This window comes from Labeo rohita, chromosome 13 (genome assembly GCF_022985175.1).
Source record: "Labeo rohita strain BAU-BD-2019 chromosome 13, IGBB_LRoh.1.0, whole genome shotgun sequence".
NCBI classification, from domain to species: Eukaryota; Metazoa; Chordata; class Actinopteri; order Cypriniformes; family Cyprinidae; genus Labeo; species Labeo rohita.
The window spans coordinates 22,888,152-22,905,868 of NC_066881.1; the positions used below are offsets into that span (position 1 = coordinate 22,888,152).

Genomic DNA, 17,717 nt, shown 5'->3' on the forward strand with positions numbered 1-17,717 from the left:
ACGGACTGTTACAGCTGATCTGAGGTAAAACGCTCATGTCAATCAACTATCGTGGGAGCGGTGTCTGTCGGTGTGACGGCACAATGACAGGTATTTGAGAATGGCTCGATTTGAAAAAGGGAATATTATTTTTACAGATTAATTAAAAACCACTGCATGGATTTTTATCATTATAGAGTAGATTTGTACATACACTGCCAACACACATTAAAAACCCTTTTTACCTTTTGATCATGTTGATAATTCAGAGACCTAGACATTCATGTATCAAATATAATACAGTTGGCTTTATAGTGTTAAAAATAGTGGTCTAGTCTACGGACTTATGTGTAAACTAGCGATGTTCATGCATAACACAAACAGTCCTTCCCCTCTACATATTTTCTCTTGTTTGCTTTCAAACATCTTTCTGTCTGATCTTCCTCCCTCTCTCACTTTCTCTAAGCCTGTGTGTGGTAGTAATCATTTCTCACTAATGGCTAAAGCTACAAGCTGTTCGAGCCCCATGACCCTGAGAAAGAGAGAAAAAAAAAAAAAGAGAAAGAAAGGTTTACCTGGGGTAGATGCCGCTGACCATACTGTCATGGATCGGGTCACTGGTACTGGGACATGGACCGGCTGCTTTAGACATTAGCAGCACGATGAGACCTCGCATCTGTAGATTATTCCGGCTGTCGTACACAAAACCTCTATTAAAAAAAAGATTACATATCACATAACATGCATTCTTAATTAGATAAATTAAGTTGAAAATAAATTGTATATGTTTTTTTTTTTTTTAATCTGTGTCTCATGATCCTTTAGAAATATTTCTAATAGGGGTGTGACAAGAGACGAGACAAGACATTAGATAGGGTTCACGAGAACAAGACGAGACAGATTTTTGTCAGTGTCTCAGTTCATAAAGACTTGTTTCACTATTGGAATTTCCTGAATGAATGATTCAATGATATATACTTTTTTTAAACGTGCAGTTGTTGCCACCTCCTGGCGGAAGATGATAAGCGTTACAATACATAGAAGTGTTAAGATTCTTTAGTTTTGATCGTTAGTGTACACAATACATGTTTACACCCAAACTATAAACTTTTAACCCAGTACTTCTGTTATTTAAATGTCTGTAACACAGAAATACTGATCATTATGTGATTGAAAAGACTGTTTGTGTTGGTCTTTCTGGATCAGCAGCAGCATGAATGCAGATTTTAATGTCTTTAACAACTGTTTCACAGTGTAGCGTGAAAAGCGCAATATGAAACAGTCGTAATAGACACTGCTGAATCGTTGTCATTCAGGAATAAGATCACGTGGGTGCTTGATCTCATTCTCACAAGATCTTGTGCTACAATAATTTACGGTAATTTGGTTCTTCTTATTATCGATGTTGAAAACAGCGCTGCTTAATATTTTTTGGAAACCGTGATACATAATTTTTTCAGGATACTTTGATGAATATAAAGCTCAAAACACCTTTTGTAACATTATAAATGTCTTTCACTAATGATCAATTTGAAAATCTTTCTTTTTTAAAAAAATCTTACTGACCCCAAACTTTTGAACAGTAATGTGTTTACAGAAGAGATAAATGTATTTTTATTATCATTATTATTATTATTATTATGTCTGTACTTTTTCCTAAGTGCAAAGGCGATATTTTAAAAAAATAAGAAAAATCAACAAAACAACTTTCTGTAGTTTTTCCAAAATACACGTAAGTGTTCCAAGGCAACAGCGTCAACTGAACATTTTCACTGAGTCATATGTGAGATCCATTAATGAGTCAGGCTAACTATTGGTCAGTACTCTGTGCTGATGGCCACGACTCCCCATCAGATCCTTCAGAATGAGAAATAATGGTTCTATGAAGAGCACAAATGTGATTCATCAGCTAACTAATGATCAAAAGCAGCTAGAGATTGTCGAGTTTCTCCAGGATCTGCTTTAAAGCAGTGTTCTGCTCACTACTGAATTTCTGAAATGATACTTGCAATTGCATACAAGAACAGCCATATAAAACAACTATGTTGTTCTAGAAATCAAGGCCATTTATCTCTTATCAAATAAATGTTTAAAAATTCAAAAACTTTTCTTCTAGAAACCTCTTGAAAGAAAAAAAAAATAAAAATAGACCCAAAATACAGTTGAGTCAAGGGTTTACGTACACCTTGCAGAATCTGTAAAATGTTAACTATTTTACCAAAATAAAAGGGATCATACAAAAAGAATGATATTTTTAATTTAGTAATGACCTGACATAAAAGACATTTACATATAGTCCACAAGAGAAAATAATAGCTGATTTTTTTTTAAATGACCCTGTTCAAAAGTTTACATACACTTCATTCTTAATACTACGTTGTTACCCCAAATGATCCACAGCTTTTTTTTTTGTTCGTTTGTTTGTTTAATTATAGTTGTTCATGAGTTCCTTGTTTGCCCAGAACAGTTAAGTTGCCTGCTGCACCTCAGAAAAATCCATCGTGTCCCATAAATTCTTTGGTTTTTCAGCATTTTTGTGTGTTTGAACCTTTTCCAACAATGACTGTATAATTTTGAGATCCATCTTTTCACACTGAGGACAACTGAGGGACTTATATGCAACTATTACAGAAGGTTCAAACACTCACTTATCTTTTATAATATCTTATTTAGATCAGTATTAAATAAAAATTAACATGCATTTTGTATGATCACTCTTATTTTGGTCAAAGAATTAACATTTTGCAGATTCGGCAACGTGTATGTAAACTTTTGACTTCAACTGTAAATAGACATTAAGTGTTTGGAATTGACAACAGTATTTACTAGCAGGTGTGGCTCTCAAAATATCCTGTTCCTACAACAGCAGCCAGGAACAGCTTGAATACGGTCTGTGTGAATGAGTCAATAAAGTGCATCCCCATTTCTATTCTCATCGTAGCCATTAATACCACCTGTAACCATAGTGACAGTGATTAAATACATTTTCATAGCCAAATCATGATGGAATTTGGTTAAACCTTTTAAATTTTGTATGTTAAGTCACTTCAGTTAGCATATAAAAAGTTTGATTATACTAACAACTATATTATGCCATTATCTCAATGCAGGCAGTCACAGAGGATTGCATGGACTGCTAAGCAACTACCCAGAAAACCCTAGCAAATGCATACTAGTCCCCTAAAAACACTTGGATGGAACTAAATAAGATTGTAAATAGAAATACACACAAAGAAAACATTAGCAATCACATGGCAACAACCTAGCAAGCATGTAAAAAAAAAAATCTAGTTCAATAAAAGGTCATTCACAAAGAACACATTTTTGCAGGTAGTGAAATGAAAGAAATGCAAGGTCTAGAGATGTTTTTTAAGTTGAACTTTTAATTTGAATATTGTGTCTTTAAAATCCCATGTCATGCACAAGACGAGAATGCAACAGTCAAAGACGTCCACATAGTGTATGTTTTCATAGAGCAGTGCAGTGGAATGTAAAAACGCATTGTGTTTGAACGGCCTCTAAAACTAAAATTTAACTAACACAGTCATTCGGCAACTTTATAAAAATAAAAGTTTCTAGTATGTGTGTGTGATCATGTGTGTGTGTGATCGAGTGTGTGACCGTCAGGCCTCACCATATCCTAATTGTGTTTAAATGAAATGCACAGTGTCATATTAATGAGCCAGCATGTCGTTCCAATACAGTCTCGCCCTCTTTTCACCTCCCATCTCTCCATCTTTCACTGTCTCTTTCTCTTTATGGAGGAGGAAACACACACACAAAGACACTCGCGGGCTTGTTAATCACAGTTCCACGAGGGGGTCTCGGAGGCAGAGGTCATCGCTGTTATGAGCTAGCCTGCCTTTCAACATCATGATTAATTTGCATCTGTATGACGGTTGGTGGTTGGTTCTGAGCAAAAGGCATCCAACTCCACCGACCCTTTACTTGGCTCTATTATCTGTTTAAAATACACACATAATACAAATAACTTTCTTATAATTGCCTTTCGAAGACCCAGTAGCAAAAACAGCCAAAGGCCTCTTTGCTCTAAAACAAATATTCTGCATTTTGATCATTTTAGAGACACTTAATACATCTTTCAATTTCAACATCAATTCCCCCTAGGAATGCACAATATTATCGGACCAAAATTGGAAGCGGCCAATTAAATGCAAATATCGGCAACTGGCCGATATGGAAAAATTACGCCGATAAGAGGAATAACTCCCATGTGCTCAGGGTGAACTAGTGATTAGATAACCATGGGGGGGGGCGCTGTTGGCCTACTTCCTATAAAATAAATATAAAATACACAAATAATATTTAGACTGTTTTTGATAAAATAAAGCAGTAATTGATGCTGATAAAATCATGAGAATGTTTTTATTTAAATGTCAGAAGTTACAACTTAAAAATAAATAACTAAATAAATAAAATAAATAAATAAATCACAAACATGACACTTATTAATATAATATTAATACACACATATTAAATAATTTAATATATACTGATGTATTCATTAATGTGTAATATGTTACTTTTTTTAACAAATTATGAGCTCTAAAAGATTTTCAGAACTCTTTCACTTTAGACCATTTACAAATGTTAAATCTTAAAATAAATGTTAAGGTTACCACTGCATTTTTCTGAAAAAAAAAAAAAAAAAATGCAGGGATTGATATATAGTTTATTTATAGTCAGTGCACTGTCATTTTAAAAGAACTTCATTATTGTTTATTTAATTCTAAAAATTAGTAAATAAATAAATAAATAAATATTGTAAAAAAACTGGTTATAATTTCAGCAAAGGAGACTTGGAGTATGTTACCAAAGAAAAGGAAATATATCGGTATCGGCATCGGCTATTGGCCAAAATGAGTTAATATGAGTAAATACGGGCATATCGGATATCGGCAAAAATCCAATATCGTGCATCCCTAATTCCTCCACATAAAGAACCACTTTGTGAGAAACTTGTGAGAAAAAAAGCAGACTATCCATGATATAAACCTTAATATTCCTTTTTCTTCTAAAGTTCTATTATATTTCAAACTAAATTAAATTAAAGTAACATTTATGACAAAAAATAAATAAATAAAAATTAAACTCGATTACAGATATAAATTTTAAAACAAGGTGTAATATCAAAAGCACGCTTGTGTGAACGCACGTCAAAGACTGACACGGAAGAGAAGATATTGTTGAATAAAGTCATTATTTCTGTTTTCTTTGCGCACAAAAAGAATTCTTGTAGCTTCATAAAATTATGGTTGAACCACTGACTATTTTAACGGTGTTCTAACTACTTTTCTGGGCCTTGAACGTAGTAGTTGTGTTGCTGTCTACGCAGGGTCAGAAAGCTTTCGGATTTAATCAAAAATATCTTAATTTGTGTTTTGAAAGGGAACGAAGGTCTTAAGATATGGAATGACATGAGGGTGAGTAAGTGATGACAGAATTTTCATTTTTGGGTGAACTATCCTTTTAAAAATGCAAGACATTTCAGTGGAAAGAAAAAACAGTTTTGTATGACACGGAGATGATAAAAATGTCCAAGATGGAAGTGAAATCACATCCATCTAGCACATATTTACATAGAAAACAATGGAAAAGCAATACAGTAAAAATGTGTTTTTTTTTGGAACACGTGCAATGAAAAAAGATACAATGTACAATAAATGCAATGGTCAAACACATTCGTCTACTGAATGGAAAACCACTGCAGTGGAATGCAAAAATGTGTTCTTTGTGAATGGTAGCCTACTGTTCAGTGATGGCACTAGTCATCTGAGCCATATCAGCGAAGAAGTGAAATGAGCATCATTGAAGAGTTTTTCACTGGCAAATTGGGCCTTGTGCTGTATGTTTGTTTTTGTGTGCACTTAGTGAGGACGAAGCAATAGAAAGTTTAAATCCAGACTGATATTAATCTAATGTAGTGTGCAGGTCATGCAGGATGTTCATATCACAAGTGTTCCAGAGCTACAATCGTCTCTGGTTGCCGAGCAATGAGGCACAATGCAGTTCCCGTGACGACAAGGGCTGTAATCCCGTCTCTAGGCAGAGAGTCACTTGTCATGAATCACAACTGTGGTAATCGAGATGAGATGACACCCAGACACGCCCACTACCAAACAGCCTAGCGCAGAGGGAGAGCAAGAGAGAGAGAAGTGGGCAGGACATATCATGACAGAATGAAAGAATAAAGGAGAGACTTGAGACATTTAAGATACAAACGAGGAATATATACAAGAGAGAGCTGGAAATGCATAAAAGTGGCTGATAACAGGACAATCAATGAGTGCGGTTACATGGATCATCTTACATAGATTATGCTTAATAATAGCCCAATACTGTGTAGGTCATGTAAACGCCTTAAACGGTATTCTTCTTATCAGGTAAAGGTCATAAACGGTTTAAGGGAAACCTGATCAGCACACGCCCATTACTCAGATTTCAGTGTTTTGCTGGCCACTCTCATTAGCTAGTATTAGTAGTTATATATAATCAGAGCTGGGTAGATTACTTACAAATTGTAATCCATTACTGATTCCAAATTACATGACAAAAATTGCAGTTAGTAACGTAATCTAATACATTACACATTTTAGGTAATATAATCAGACAATTTGTTCCAATTTGTTGTTATTAACAACATGAAGTGCATTAAACATTACATCAACGTCTCTCAAACTGGGGTTTGTAAAGGAATTGCAGGAGATTTGTGAGGTTAATGAAAGCTAATAATAAATCATATAAATAGTTACATTAAAATAAATCATTTTAAAATCAACCAAAATAAATAACTTACTAAAAAAGGAAATATTTCATTTGTTTGCGTGCATGTCATGTGAACATAACCAACGTCTGAGAAACAATGAACATGCAAATGTGATACTTAATTAGTAAAATATTTACTTTAAAACCTCAGGGGTATTTCAAGTAAATGTATTAGGTGAAAGAGGGTAAGATGACAAAAAAGCTTGTGAATTTGTGCATTTTAAATCAATTGGTTTTTGTAAATCAGTGGTCAAAAGCTGTGTCGCCACTTGGCTAATGACTGATCTTTGTGTAATGTCCACAAAACTTGAAGACTTTCTGAATGTACACTACCAGTCAAAAGTTTTTGAACAGTAAGATTTTTTGAAAGAAAAAACCCTCTTCTGCTCACCAAGCGTGCTTTTATTTGAGCCAAAGTACAGCAAAAACAGTAAAATATTTTTACTATTTACAATAACTGTGTTCTATTCAAATATATTTAAAAAATGTAATTTATTCCTGTGATCAAAGCTAAATTTTCAGCATCATTACTCCAGCCTGCAGTGTCACATGATCCTTCAGAAATCATTCTAATATGCTGATTTGCTATTCAAGATATTATCAATATTTAAAACACTTGAGTACATTTTTTCAGGATTCTTTGATGAATAGAAAGATCCAAAGATCAGCATTTTTCTCAAATAAAAAGCTTTTGTAAAATTATACACTATATCATTGCTTTAAATTGATCAAAAGTGATGATAAAGACATTTATAATCTTACAAAAGATTTCTATTTCAGATAAATGCTATTCTATTCATCAAAGAAACCTGAAAAAAATTCTGCTTTCAACATGTAATCCATAAAAAGTGCAGTTCGATTACAATTATTTTAAAATGTAATTTAATCTAATTACAAGTACTTGATTTTTGGAATCCAGTTACATAATCCAGATTACATGTAGTCAGTTAGTACCCAGATATGATTACATATATATAATATTTCCAATTAGCTTTATTTTTATTTCAGTTTCAGTATTTTATTTTAGCATCATTTCTCATTTTAATGTAAGTTTTTTGCATTTATGTTAGGTTGGGGTTAGCTTTTAATATTTATATTTTACTTCAGCTTTATTTCAATTAATGAAAATGATTTACAGTTTTAGTTAACAATAACAACACTGCTATTCAGCTACTTCAATTCATGCATATCTGTTTACATTTTAATGTTAAAACTGTAAAACATTTTAACTTGTGTTATCAGATTTTTATAATGAGCTGCTCAGTGTAAATGCACTCAATCAAGCAGTGCTCATACACACCAGGTCACATCCCAAGATACGAAAGACCATGCCCTTAAACAATCAGGTTTTTAACATCCTCCTGTCCACCAGCCCCAATGGCCTCAGCCAGCATTTTAAAAACATACCGATGCAAAGGTCACACTAGAACGGACTGAAATAATCTGGTCACATCCACCACCCAGAAACACACACATCATCACTCAATCAGACAGAAACTGCATCTCAAAACATGCACACAAACACACACATCATTAAATCACAAACTCACTCTACTGCAAAGGGAGGAGCAGGGAGTCATTAAAACAAGACGAGTGGTGATAAGAAATGATTGGAAAGCGGGAATGAAAGAGAGATAGAACGTTACAGACCAGCTGGAAAGTGTTTATGACCCTCACAGACAAGGAGTACACAGTGAAGTGCACTTAATATGTGTGAAACATTCAAAGGGGCTGTTCACACACAACGCTGTTTTTGGGTTAGTCAATGAAAACATGCACCAAATGGATGTTTCTGGCCCCTGTAGTGCATCTCTCTTCTTTTTTTTCACATCTTACATGAGCGGTGCATTTCTAAGATGCTATGCAGGGTTAAAACTAGTGCTGGGCAATGATTAATCACGATTAATCACATCCAAAACGGAAGTTTTTGTGTACATAATATATGTGTGTGTACTATGTATATTTATTATGTATATATAAATACACACACATGCATGTATATATTTAAGAAAAATATGCTATGTTTATATATTAAATATAGGGCTGTCAAATGATTAAAGGAGAAGTCCACTTCCAAAGCAAAGATTCACATATAATGTACTCACCCCCTTGTCATCCAAGATGTTCATGTCTTTCTTTCATTAAGTCGTAAAGAAATTATGTTTTTGAGGAAAACATTTCAGCATTTTTCTCCATATAATGGACTACTATGGTGCCCCGGTTTTGAACTTCCAAAATGCAGTTTAAATGCGGCTTCAAACTGTCTCAAATGAGGTTGTAAACGATCCCAGCCAAGGAAGAAGGGACTTATCTAGCGAAACGATATTTTTTTTTTTTTCATTTTAAAAAAATAAAATTTGAATACTTTTTCATCTCAAACGCTCGTCTTGTCTTGCTCTCCCTGAACTCTGTGTATTCTGGTTCAAGACAGTTAGGGTATGTCAAAAAACTCCAATCATATTTTCTACCTCTACTTCAAAAATCATTTCAAAGTCATCCTACATCGCTGCAGAAGTACAGACACATTTTTTGCAAAGTGAACATGCAAAGACCCTTAACAAAAAAGGTAAAACAGCGATATAGGACCATTTTGAAGTTGAGGGAGAACATGAGATGGGAGTTTTTCGACATAACCTGTCATCAACCAGAAAAAAAACAGTCCAGGCAGGGTAAGACAAGACGAGCATTTAGCATTCAAAAGTATATAAATTGTATTATTTTAATGAAAATAACCAATCATTATGCTAGATAAGACCCTTCTTTCTCAGCTGTGATCGTTTACAATCCCATTTGGGATCGTTTGAAGCTGCATTTAAAGTGCATTTTGGAAGTTCAAAATCGGGGGAGATATCAGTCCATTATATAAAGAAAAATGCAGAAATGTTTTCCTCACAAAACAATTTCTTTACAACTGAAGAAAGAAAGACATGAACATCTTGGATGACAAGGGGCTGAGTAAATTATTGGTAAATTGTTGTTCTGGAAGTGGAGCTCTCCTTTAATCATGATTAATCGCATGCAAAATAAAAGTTTATGTTTACATACTATGTGTGTGTAATGTGTATATTTATTATGCATATATAAATACACATACATACATGTATATAGTGGGAAAAATATGTTAGATTTATACGTAAAATATTTACATTTATATATGATCTAAATTAGAAGTATAAATATACATATAAATATTTTTTAAGTATGTACATGTATGTGTGTATTTATGTATACATAATAAACATACACAGTACACACACATATAGTATGTAAACAAACTTTTATTTTGGATGTGATTAATCGTGATTAATCGTTTTAAAGCCTTAAATGAAAATAAATATATACATGTAAATATTTTCTAAATATATGCTGTACTGTATGTGCATGTCTTTATATATACATAATAAATACACACAGCACACACACATATATTATGTACACAAAAACTTTGATTTTGTATGTGATTAATCGCGATTAATTGTTGCCCTGCACTAGTTACAACCAACTGTTTTACACTGGATGCAGTGCATAAATCTCTGCGCATAAATGTCAATGGACCAATCAGATGAATCTAGGGTGGGATTAGCATATTTGCATATTTATAAGCAAATGTACAAGTTTACAGACAAACATACTGAGAGATAATAAACATCTTTTTTTAAATACATTAACCTCTACATTGAGCTGCTCCTACCGCATTAGTGTGAACGGCCCTTAACAACTAAGAAAAAAAATGCTGTAAATATCAATCAAAATGCCACAGCGAATGATGTCATAGGGAAAATGTGACATTACATCACTGCATTCAGTTCGTCTGGAATATCATCTGTGTATGCAGCTGGGTTGTCGCTTTACATGTGGACTGGGACAAAATTTTTATAGGTGGCCCCAAAAAGTACCAAAGAGAAGGGGATTTCAAACTGAGGATCTTTAGAAAAATTTTGGGGAAAAAAATGTAAATAAATAAGTAATATTAAAATAAAATCGATCCAAATAAGTAAATAAATAAATACATCTAACAGTACAGTACTACTGTATAATGACTAGGGGGAGAGAAAAAAAAATTTAAAACTACATAATTTCTGAACAATATTTTAGACATTTCTGTTATTATTTTAATAGAGATGTCTTTTAAATTTAGGATGGAGGATTTGAGTTCTGTGGGAGATAAAAGATTGAAAACCTCTGCCATAAAGGACCTCAATGAGACCATCAGTATGTGTGTGGAACTGTGAAGGTCTTCCCCTGACGTGTCACGGACATCTCCGCAAGCTCTTACCGCAACCGCAAACTGCTCTGAACTTCACTGAGGTCTGTGTTTTTTTTTAAGAATGAACAGAAAGGCGAAGCGGAACGTGAGCTGGCACTGCCCGACTCGCCAGCCTGCAATTGTGCGTATAAATATCTTTGGCGCGTCTTAGGAGACGGCTGAATCTGCACTGACGCTGAGGGGAGAAGACAGGGTCCCCTCCCAAATGGATTGTCATATCAGATTTAGGTGTATAGGTTATTACACCCTTGGGCTACTGTTTCCAGCACTGTCGTCTGGATGGGCCGGATTGGGTTCCCGAACTCTCTCTCTCCCTCTAAAACCAAACGCACACACAAACACTCAGTTCTTATTTCCTCGTAAAACTTTCTGTATGTCATTCGGTTGGACAGCACTCAGGTGAATAAAAGTTCAAGGGTTAGTTCACCCGGAAATAAAAATTCTGTCATCATTTACTCACCCTCATGTCGTTCCAAACCTGTATTAGCTTGTTTTTTTCTGTTTTTGTCCATACAGTGAAAGCCAGCGATCACCAAAATAGTTTGGTTACCAACATTAAAGTATCCTCTTTTGTGTTGCACAAAAGAAATAAAGTCATATGGGTTTGGAAACGACATAACCGTGACTAAATCATAACAGAATTTTCATTTTTAGCATACTATAGGCAGCAGGGGATTTTCTTTTTTTTATTTTGTAAATCCTATTTTGTGTTTGTGGTAAATTCCAGTTCAGAATAAAATTCCATTTACGCCCTTTGAGTTCTGACTGTTAAAAACTGTAATGTCACTGATCAGAATATGATTAGTTATTACACAAAATCACATAAAGCTAATACCACACACATCATATTTATGGACTTAAGTAAAGCTCACAGCAGTGTAAAAAAGCAGACAGAGTGCTACACTAAAGAAAAGTCCAGAATCAAACTTGATCTTGAGTGGGCTGTCTGTCTCAAAGTTGCACAAAAATCACACTAGAACTGCAAATGACAGCCACTGGGGGGAGACAGCTTTAATTTGGCTACTTGAAAGTGACTTTTAAGTACTTCACCTCCAGGGTCAATCTCCTTGAGGTAACCTAGAGGTTAGGTGCCATACTCAAGTGAATTCAATAAATCTTCCATTTCTAAATCACCCCTAACCGGAACTGAACCTGTGACTTCTGGAGTCAAGAAGCAAAATCATTAGGTTAAAAACACACCTGTAGACCCAGGAAAGGACAAAAGTGTCATTTATTAAAGAATTAGTTCACTTTTCCAGAATGAAAATTTCCTGATAATGTACTCACCCCCATGTCATCCAAAATGTTCATGTCTTTCTTTCTTCAGTCGAAAAGAAATTAAGGTTTTTGAGGAAAACATTCCAGGATTTTTCTCCATATAGTGGACTTCAATGGGGATCAACTGGTTGAAGGTCCAAACTGCAGTTTCAATGCACGATCTACACAATCCCAGCCGAGGAATAAGGAGGAATCTTATGTAGCAAAATGATCGGTCATTTTATAAAATAAAAAAATAAAAATCAATATACTTTTTAACCACAAATGCTTTTCTTGCACTAGCTCTGCGGTTTGTGTTCACAAACTCAACTTCAAAATCGTCCGACATTGACCTTTACAAAAAAAGGTAAAACAACAATTGACTTTCTTTGCACATTCGCTTTGTAAACACTGGGTCAGTACTTCTGCCTACATCTCATGTTACCTTTCCAATGTGACTATGTAATGTGTAATTAATTACTATGTAATTAAGTCGAGCTAGAGCAAGATGAGCATTTGTGATTAAAAAGTGAAAAAAAAAAAAAAATTATATATGACTCTTATTCCATGGTTGGGACCTTCAATCCATTGGCCTCTACTGAAGTCCACTATATTGAAAAAAATCTGGAATGTTTTCCTCAAAAACCTTAATTTCTTTTCAACTGTAGAAAGGAAGACATGAACATCTTAGACGACATGGGGTGAGTAAATTATCTGGAAATTTTTATTCTGGAAGTGAATTAATACTTTAAGCCTTTCAAGCTCAATGAACATGCTTTAACTGGGCTAGCCTGAAAAACACAATTGTACAAGACTTGTCATCTCAATTTCATTCTTTCACTCTTCATTAACCTACTTAAAAAAGGTGTATGGGGATGTCACCAAGATTTACTGACTTGCAGTAAAGACACTTTGCTTCAATAAAACAGCTTTACATGTAGGACTATAATGTGGGATTCCACGTAAACATCAATCATCCTATTGATTTATTAAAATGACTTGTATTGCTTTGTCAGTTAACAAACTAGACAGGTTGGTACTGCAGATTACCCAGAAGTTCCTGTTGGGTGGTCTTTTAATTTGTCCTCTGAGAGCCACTTATGTTTATGACCTGCATCTTTAAGCACTACATGCAGGTGATACTCAAGTGTGTGAACATTTAATGCAAATAATGAATATTAATCAGACTATGTTACAACTGATTGGCTGAAGTGCAGATGATAGTATATTGCAACTGACTAAGTCCGTTAGGCAGTGCTACTATGCTGAAAGCTTTTTTAATTGGGTCACATGCCAGACCATTCCAAGGAGGTTACCAGGCAACATCAGTCTGACCTAATCAATATTCATAAACTAACTCTTATTCATATAAAGCGTCTGTAAACTGGCACCATGGTTATGGGAAGTCCAATTTATTTCTGTGAACTGGTATATTCGAACAAAAAAATTAATTTACGTCACTGCATGGTCGCTGACACTGATGTGGCATATATAAGAGCTCTATAAACTTTAAGTCAAGTTAATATTCATTTTTTATGTCCGATTTCATTTTCTTTTTATTTCTTATTATGTGCATTTACAGTAAAAAGAATTAAAACAAATAACTTTCCTGAAAAAGCTTTGCACGTTGTATTAATATTCATATTTATTACAAATCTGATTCATTTGCATGTTGATAAAACTGTCAAAGACTCAGTCCAGAAAATAGATCAAATGTCTGGGGTTAGTCATTTTTTTAAGGTCACTTATGCTCAACAAGGCTGCATTTATTTGGTTAAAATGGTTAAAAATAAGATAAAATATAGGGCTGTCAACGATTAATCGCGATTAATTGCATACAAAATAAAAGTTTAAGTTTGCCTAATATATGTGTGTGTACTGTGTATAATTATTATGTATATATAAATACAAACACATTCATGTATATATTTCAGAAATATTTACAAGCATATGTATTTATTATAATTTTTATATAATTTATATTATATATATAAATAAAATCTTTTTGTATATTAATAACATATTTCTCATATATATACACATTAATTTGTGTGTATTTATATATACATAATAATAACACACAGTACACACACATATATTAGGCAAACTTAAACTTTTATTTTGTATGCAATTAATCGTGATTAATCGTTGACAGCCCTAGTAAAATAGTAACATTGTCAGATATTATTTAAACAGCATTATTTGAATGCAATTTAAAATAACTGTTTACTATTCCTGTGATTGTAAAGCTGAATTTTCTACAGCTATTGCTTCAGTTTTCTGTCACATGATCCTTTAAAAATCATTCTAATATGTGACCCTGGACCACAAAACCAGTCTTAAGTCGCTGGGGTATATTTGTAGCAATAGCCAAAAATACCTATGGGTCAAATTTATAGACTTTTCTTTTATGCCAAAAATCATTAGGAAATTAAGTAAAGATCATGTTCCATGAAGATATTTTGTAAATTTCCTACTGTAAATATATCAAAACTTAATTTTTGATTAGTAATATGCATTGCAAAGAACTTAATTTGGACAACTTTAAAGGTGATTTTCTCAATATTTAGATTTTTTTGCACCCTCAGATTCCATATACTGAAATAGCTGTATCTCGGCCAAATATTGTTCTATTCTAACAAACCATACATTGATGGAAAGCTTATGTATTCAGCTTTCAAAAAATTGACACTTATGACTGGTCAATTTCATTTTGTGAAACTGAAATTTATACATCATCAAAATATTGCAAAAATTGCCTTAAAAGTTGCCCAAATGAAGTTCTTAGCAATGCATATTACTAATCAAAAATTAAGTTTTGATATATTTACGATAGGAAATTTACAAAATATCTTCATGGAACTTACTGATTTTGGCATAAAAGAAAAATTAACAATTTTGTCCCCTACAATGTATTTTTTGATAATGCTACAAATATACCTGTGCTACTTAAGACTGGTTTTGTGGTCCAGGGTCACATTTACTGATTTCGTGCTCAAAAATGTATTATTGGATGTTGTAATAAAATCTTATTTATTACAACTCTGTTTAATATCAGCGTTGATAAAACGGTCGTAAGCATATTTCCAGTAGCCTATGCTTTTTGTAACATTTGTTTTATTTGTAACATTAGGCCAAATCCTTGTTCACTCGAAATTTCTATGAGCTCCATTCATCGGTTCTCGGTTTAATGAGTCAAATGACTCAAGAACCACTTGGACTAATTCGTGATCGAATCGTTCAGAGAAGTTTTGTGAATCAGTGTGCAAGATTCCTTAAAAAATCCAACTCAAAAGAAGGAACTTAAAGCATATCTAGCTAGAGGGAGAACATAAATGTAACACAGTACCTGGCGGTGTTCAGCAGAGGGTGTTTCGTTCCCACCAACTTCCTAACATGCATGGCCACATTGCTGAGCTCGTCACTGAGTAAACAACGTAAACTCATGAATGAAGTTGGATATCCTACGATCTTCTCAGCATCAGACACCACTTTAGTCCAGTTAGAGGGAGACGGGTTAGAAAAAATACTCAGATGCCTCCATCCAATATAAGAAAGCCGTGACCTCCAAGCCATTTTAAAAACAAATAAAACTAATAGACCACTTATTTCAATGTACGAATGTTCATCGGTACTTGTAGAGAAGTTTACATCAGAGAACTGACACGCTCTTTTACTTATTTACTGTCAAATCCAGCAGCCTCTGTCCTCTCCAATGTCACCTCCTGAGGGAAGAAAACATCCTCTTCTTCCACACAGAAGTCGCCTCAGCTGATCGAAAGATGGTCTTTAATTAATGCAAGTACATTATTCCAAACCGATAGTACGTGCTGGTTCCTGAGTGGGCATTTCTACAACATTAAACTCTCACGTTTTGACAGCTGCACCGGGTCGCCATCTTTTACGAATCGGTTTACGGCCTGTCGTAAAGACTGCGCGGTTAACCCCTTCGTCACCAAAAACGCTCTCAAAACTACAGGAAATGTGGAAAAGTGTCTTTTTTTAATGTATCATAAATAAATGTATTTTATTTCGTTTTTTTTCCTTAGTGGATTAAAACAGGATGTTTTTGTTTGTTACTTTTTTTCTTGACACAGTCAATCTTTCCATGTTGGTATCTGCCAAATTAAGGGTCATTTGACAGATAATACATTTGGACCAAAATACTTGGATTAGGCCTACGCTCATAGCCTTTGATAAAAACAATAAAAACTATAGGGTTTCTCCTCCCTTTTAAAGGTTGATAAGCCGTCCTAAACGTGTGATTATATGGTTAGTTGCATTTAATTGTTTGCATTTACCACTGTTTCTAGTCTGCTGTGCATGACCCTGTTAGAACAGGCTTGTGACCCATTTTTTGGGTTGTGACCCACCGGTTGAGAAACACTGCTCTGTATTGCATGTCGTAGTGTGATTATTCTGGATTTGTGATAATCCCCATATTGAGATCACGCCAGTCAAATGAATCCCCTGGGATAACAATGTTGACTTCAGCTGTATCAACTGTTAAAAGCCAGGAGGGAATTTCACATAAGCGCAAGAACCTTAATGATGTCAAATGATTTTTTTTTTTTTACACAACCTGAATTGTGTAATTGACATATAATGTTTTTATTTTGACACTGCAGCCTTTGTTGCAGCCTTTGTTCTTTTCGTTCAAACATATCACAGATAGTGACACTCCTGTATGGCCACAATGTTACCAACTAAGACAGAAGTTACTTTTCAGGGTTACTGTGTTTGAAGCAGAAAAGAATTGACACTGTTATTCTATTACACATGTTTTTAAGGTTATCTCGTTTACTTCAACTGAACTTAACTATGGGCTTGCATATTTCATGCAGTGAGGTTAACAGATTAAGACCATTAGCCCAGTTCAGTCTGTTAAACTGATGCCTTGGGTCAAACTAGTTAATTTTTTGCTATCCTATTTGACTCTATTGCAGTGCCTCTATCATGTCATTTATCATTTAATCTCTTGAATCTGATCAAGATTATGGAAACACATACAGTTGAGGTCACAAGTTTACGTACACTTTGCATGATCTGCGAGCTGGGACATCAGTGAGCGTTTGAACCTTCTGTAATAGTTGCATGTGAGTCCATCAGTTGTCCTCAGTGGGAAAATATGAATCTCAAAATCATATAGTCATTGTTGGAAAGTGTTCAAATACACAAAAAAATGCTGTACATATTTTTAGGGAAATTTGTGGGACCTGAAGGATTTTTTTTTTTTTGAAGAACAGCGGGCAGTTTAACTGTTCAGGAAAAACAAGGGACTCATGAACAACTATCACTAAACAAAAAAACAAAGTGGATCATTCAGGTAACAACACAGTATTAAGAATCAACTTTTGTAAACTTTTAAATACGGTTATTTTTATAAGTTCAGCTATTATTTTCTCTTGTGGACTTTATGTAGACATCT

The 17,717-nt window shown here is 34.1% G+C and overlaps 1 protein-coding gene across 2 annotated transcripts in view; it reads right to left on the reverse strand.

The window, feature by feature from the left end:
* Positions 1-16,195, reverse strand: part of pdss2 (prenyl (decaprenyl) diphosphate synthase, subunit 2) — a 44,957-nt gene extending 28,762 nt beyond the window's left edge. Inside the window, exons 1-2 of one of the 2 annotated variants that reach the window (XM_051126829.1) lie at positions 15,639-16,195; positions 555-671 (exon numbers count right to left, since the gene is read on the reverse strand). In XM_051126829.1, the coding sequence (XP_050982786.1) occupies positions 555-671; positions 15,639-15,865 (344 nt within the window). In that variant the 5' untranslated portion in view covers positions 15,866-16,195. Of the gene's footprint in view, positions 1-554; positions 690-15,638 lie in introns of both variants that reach the window. The other variant, XM_051126828.1, reaches the window with a different exon arrangement.
* Between the last annotated feature and the right edge of the window lie 1,522 nt (positions 16,196-17,717).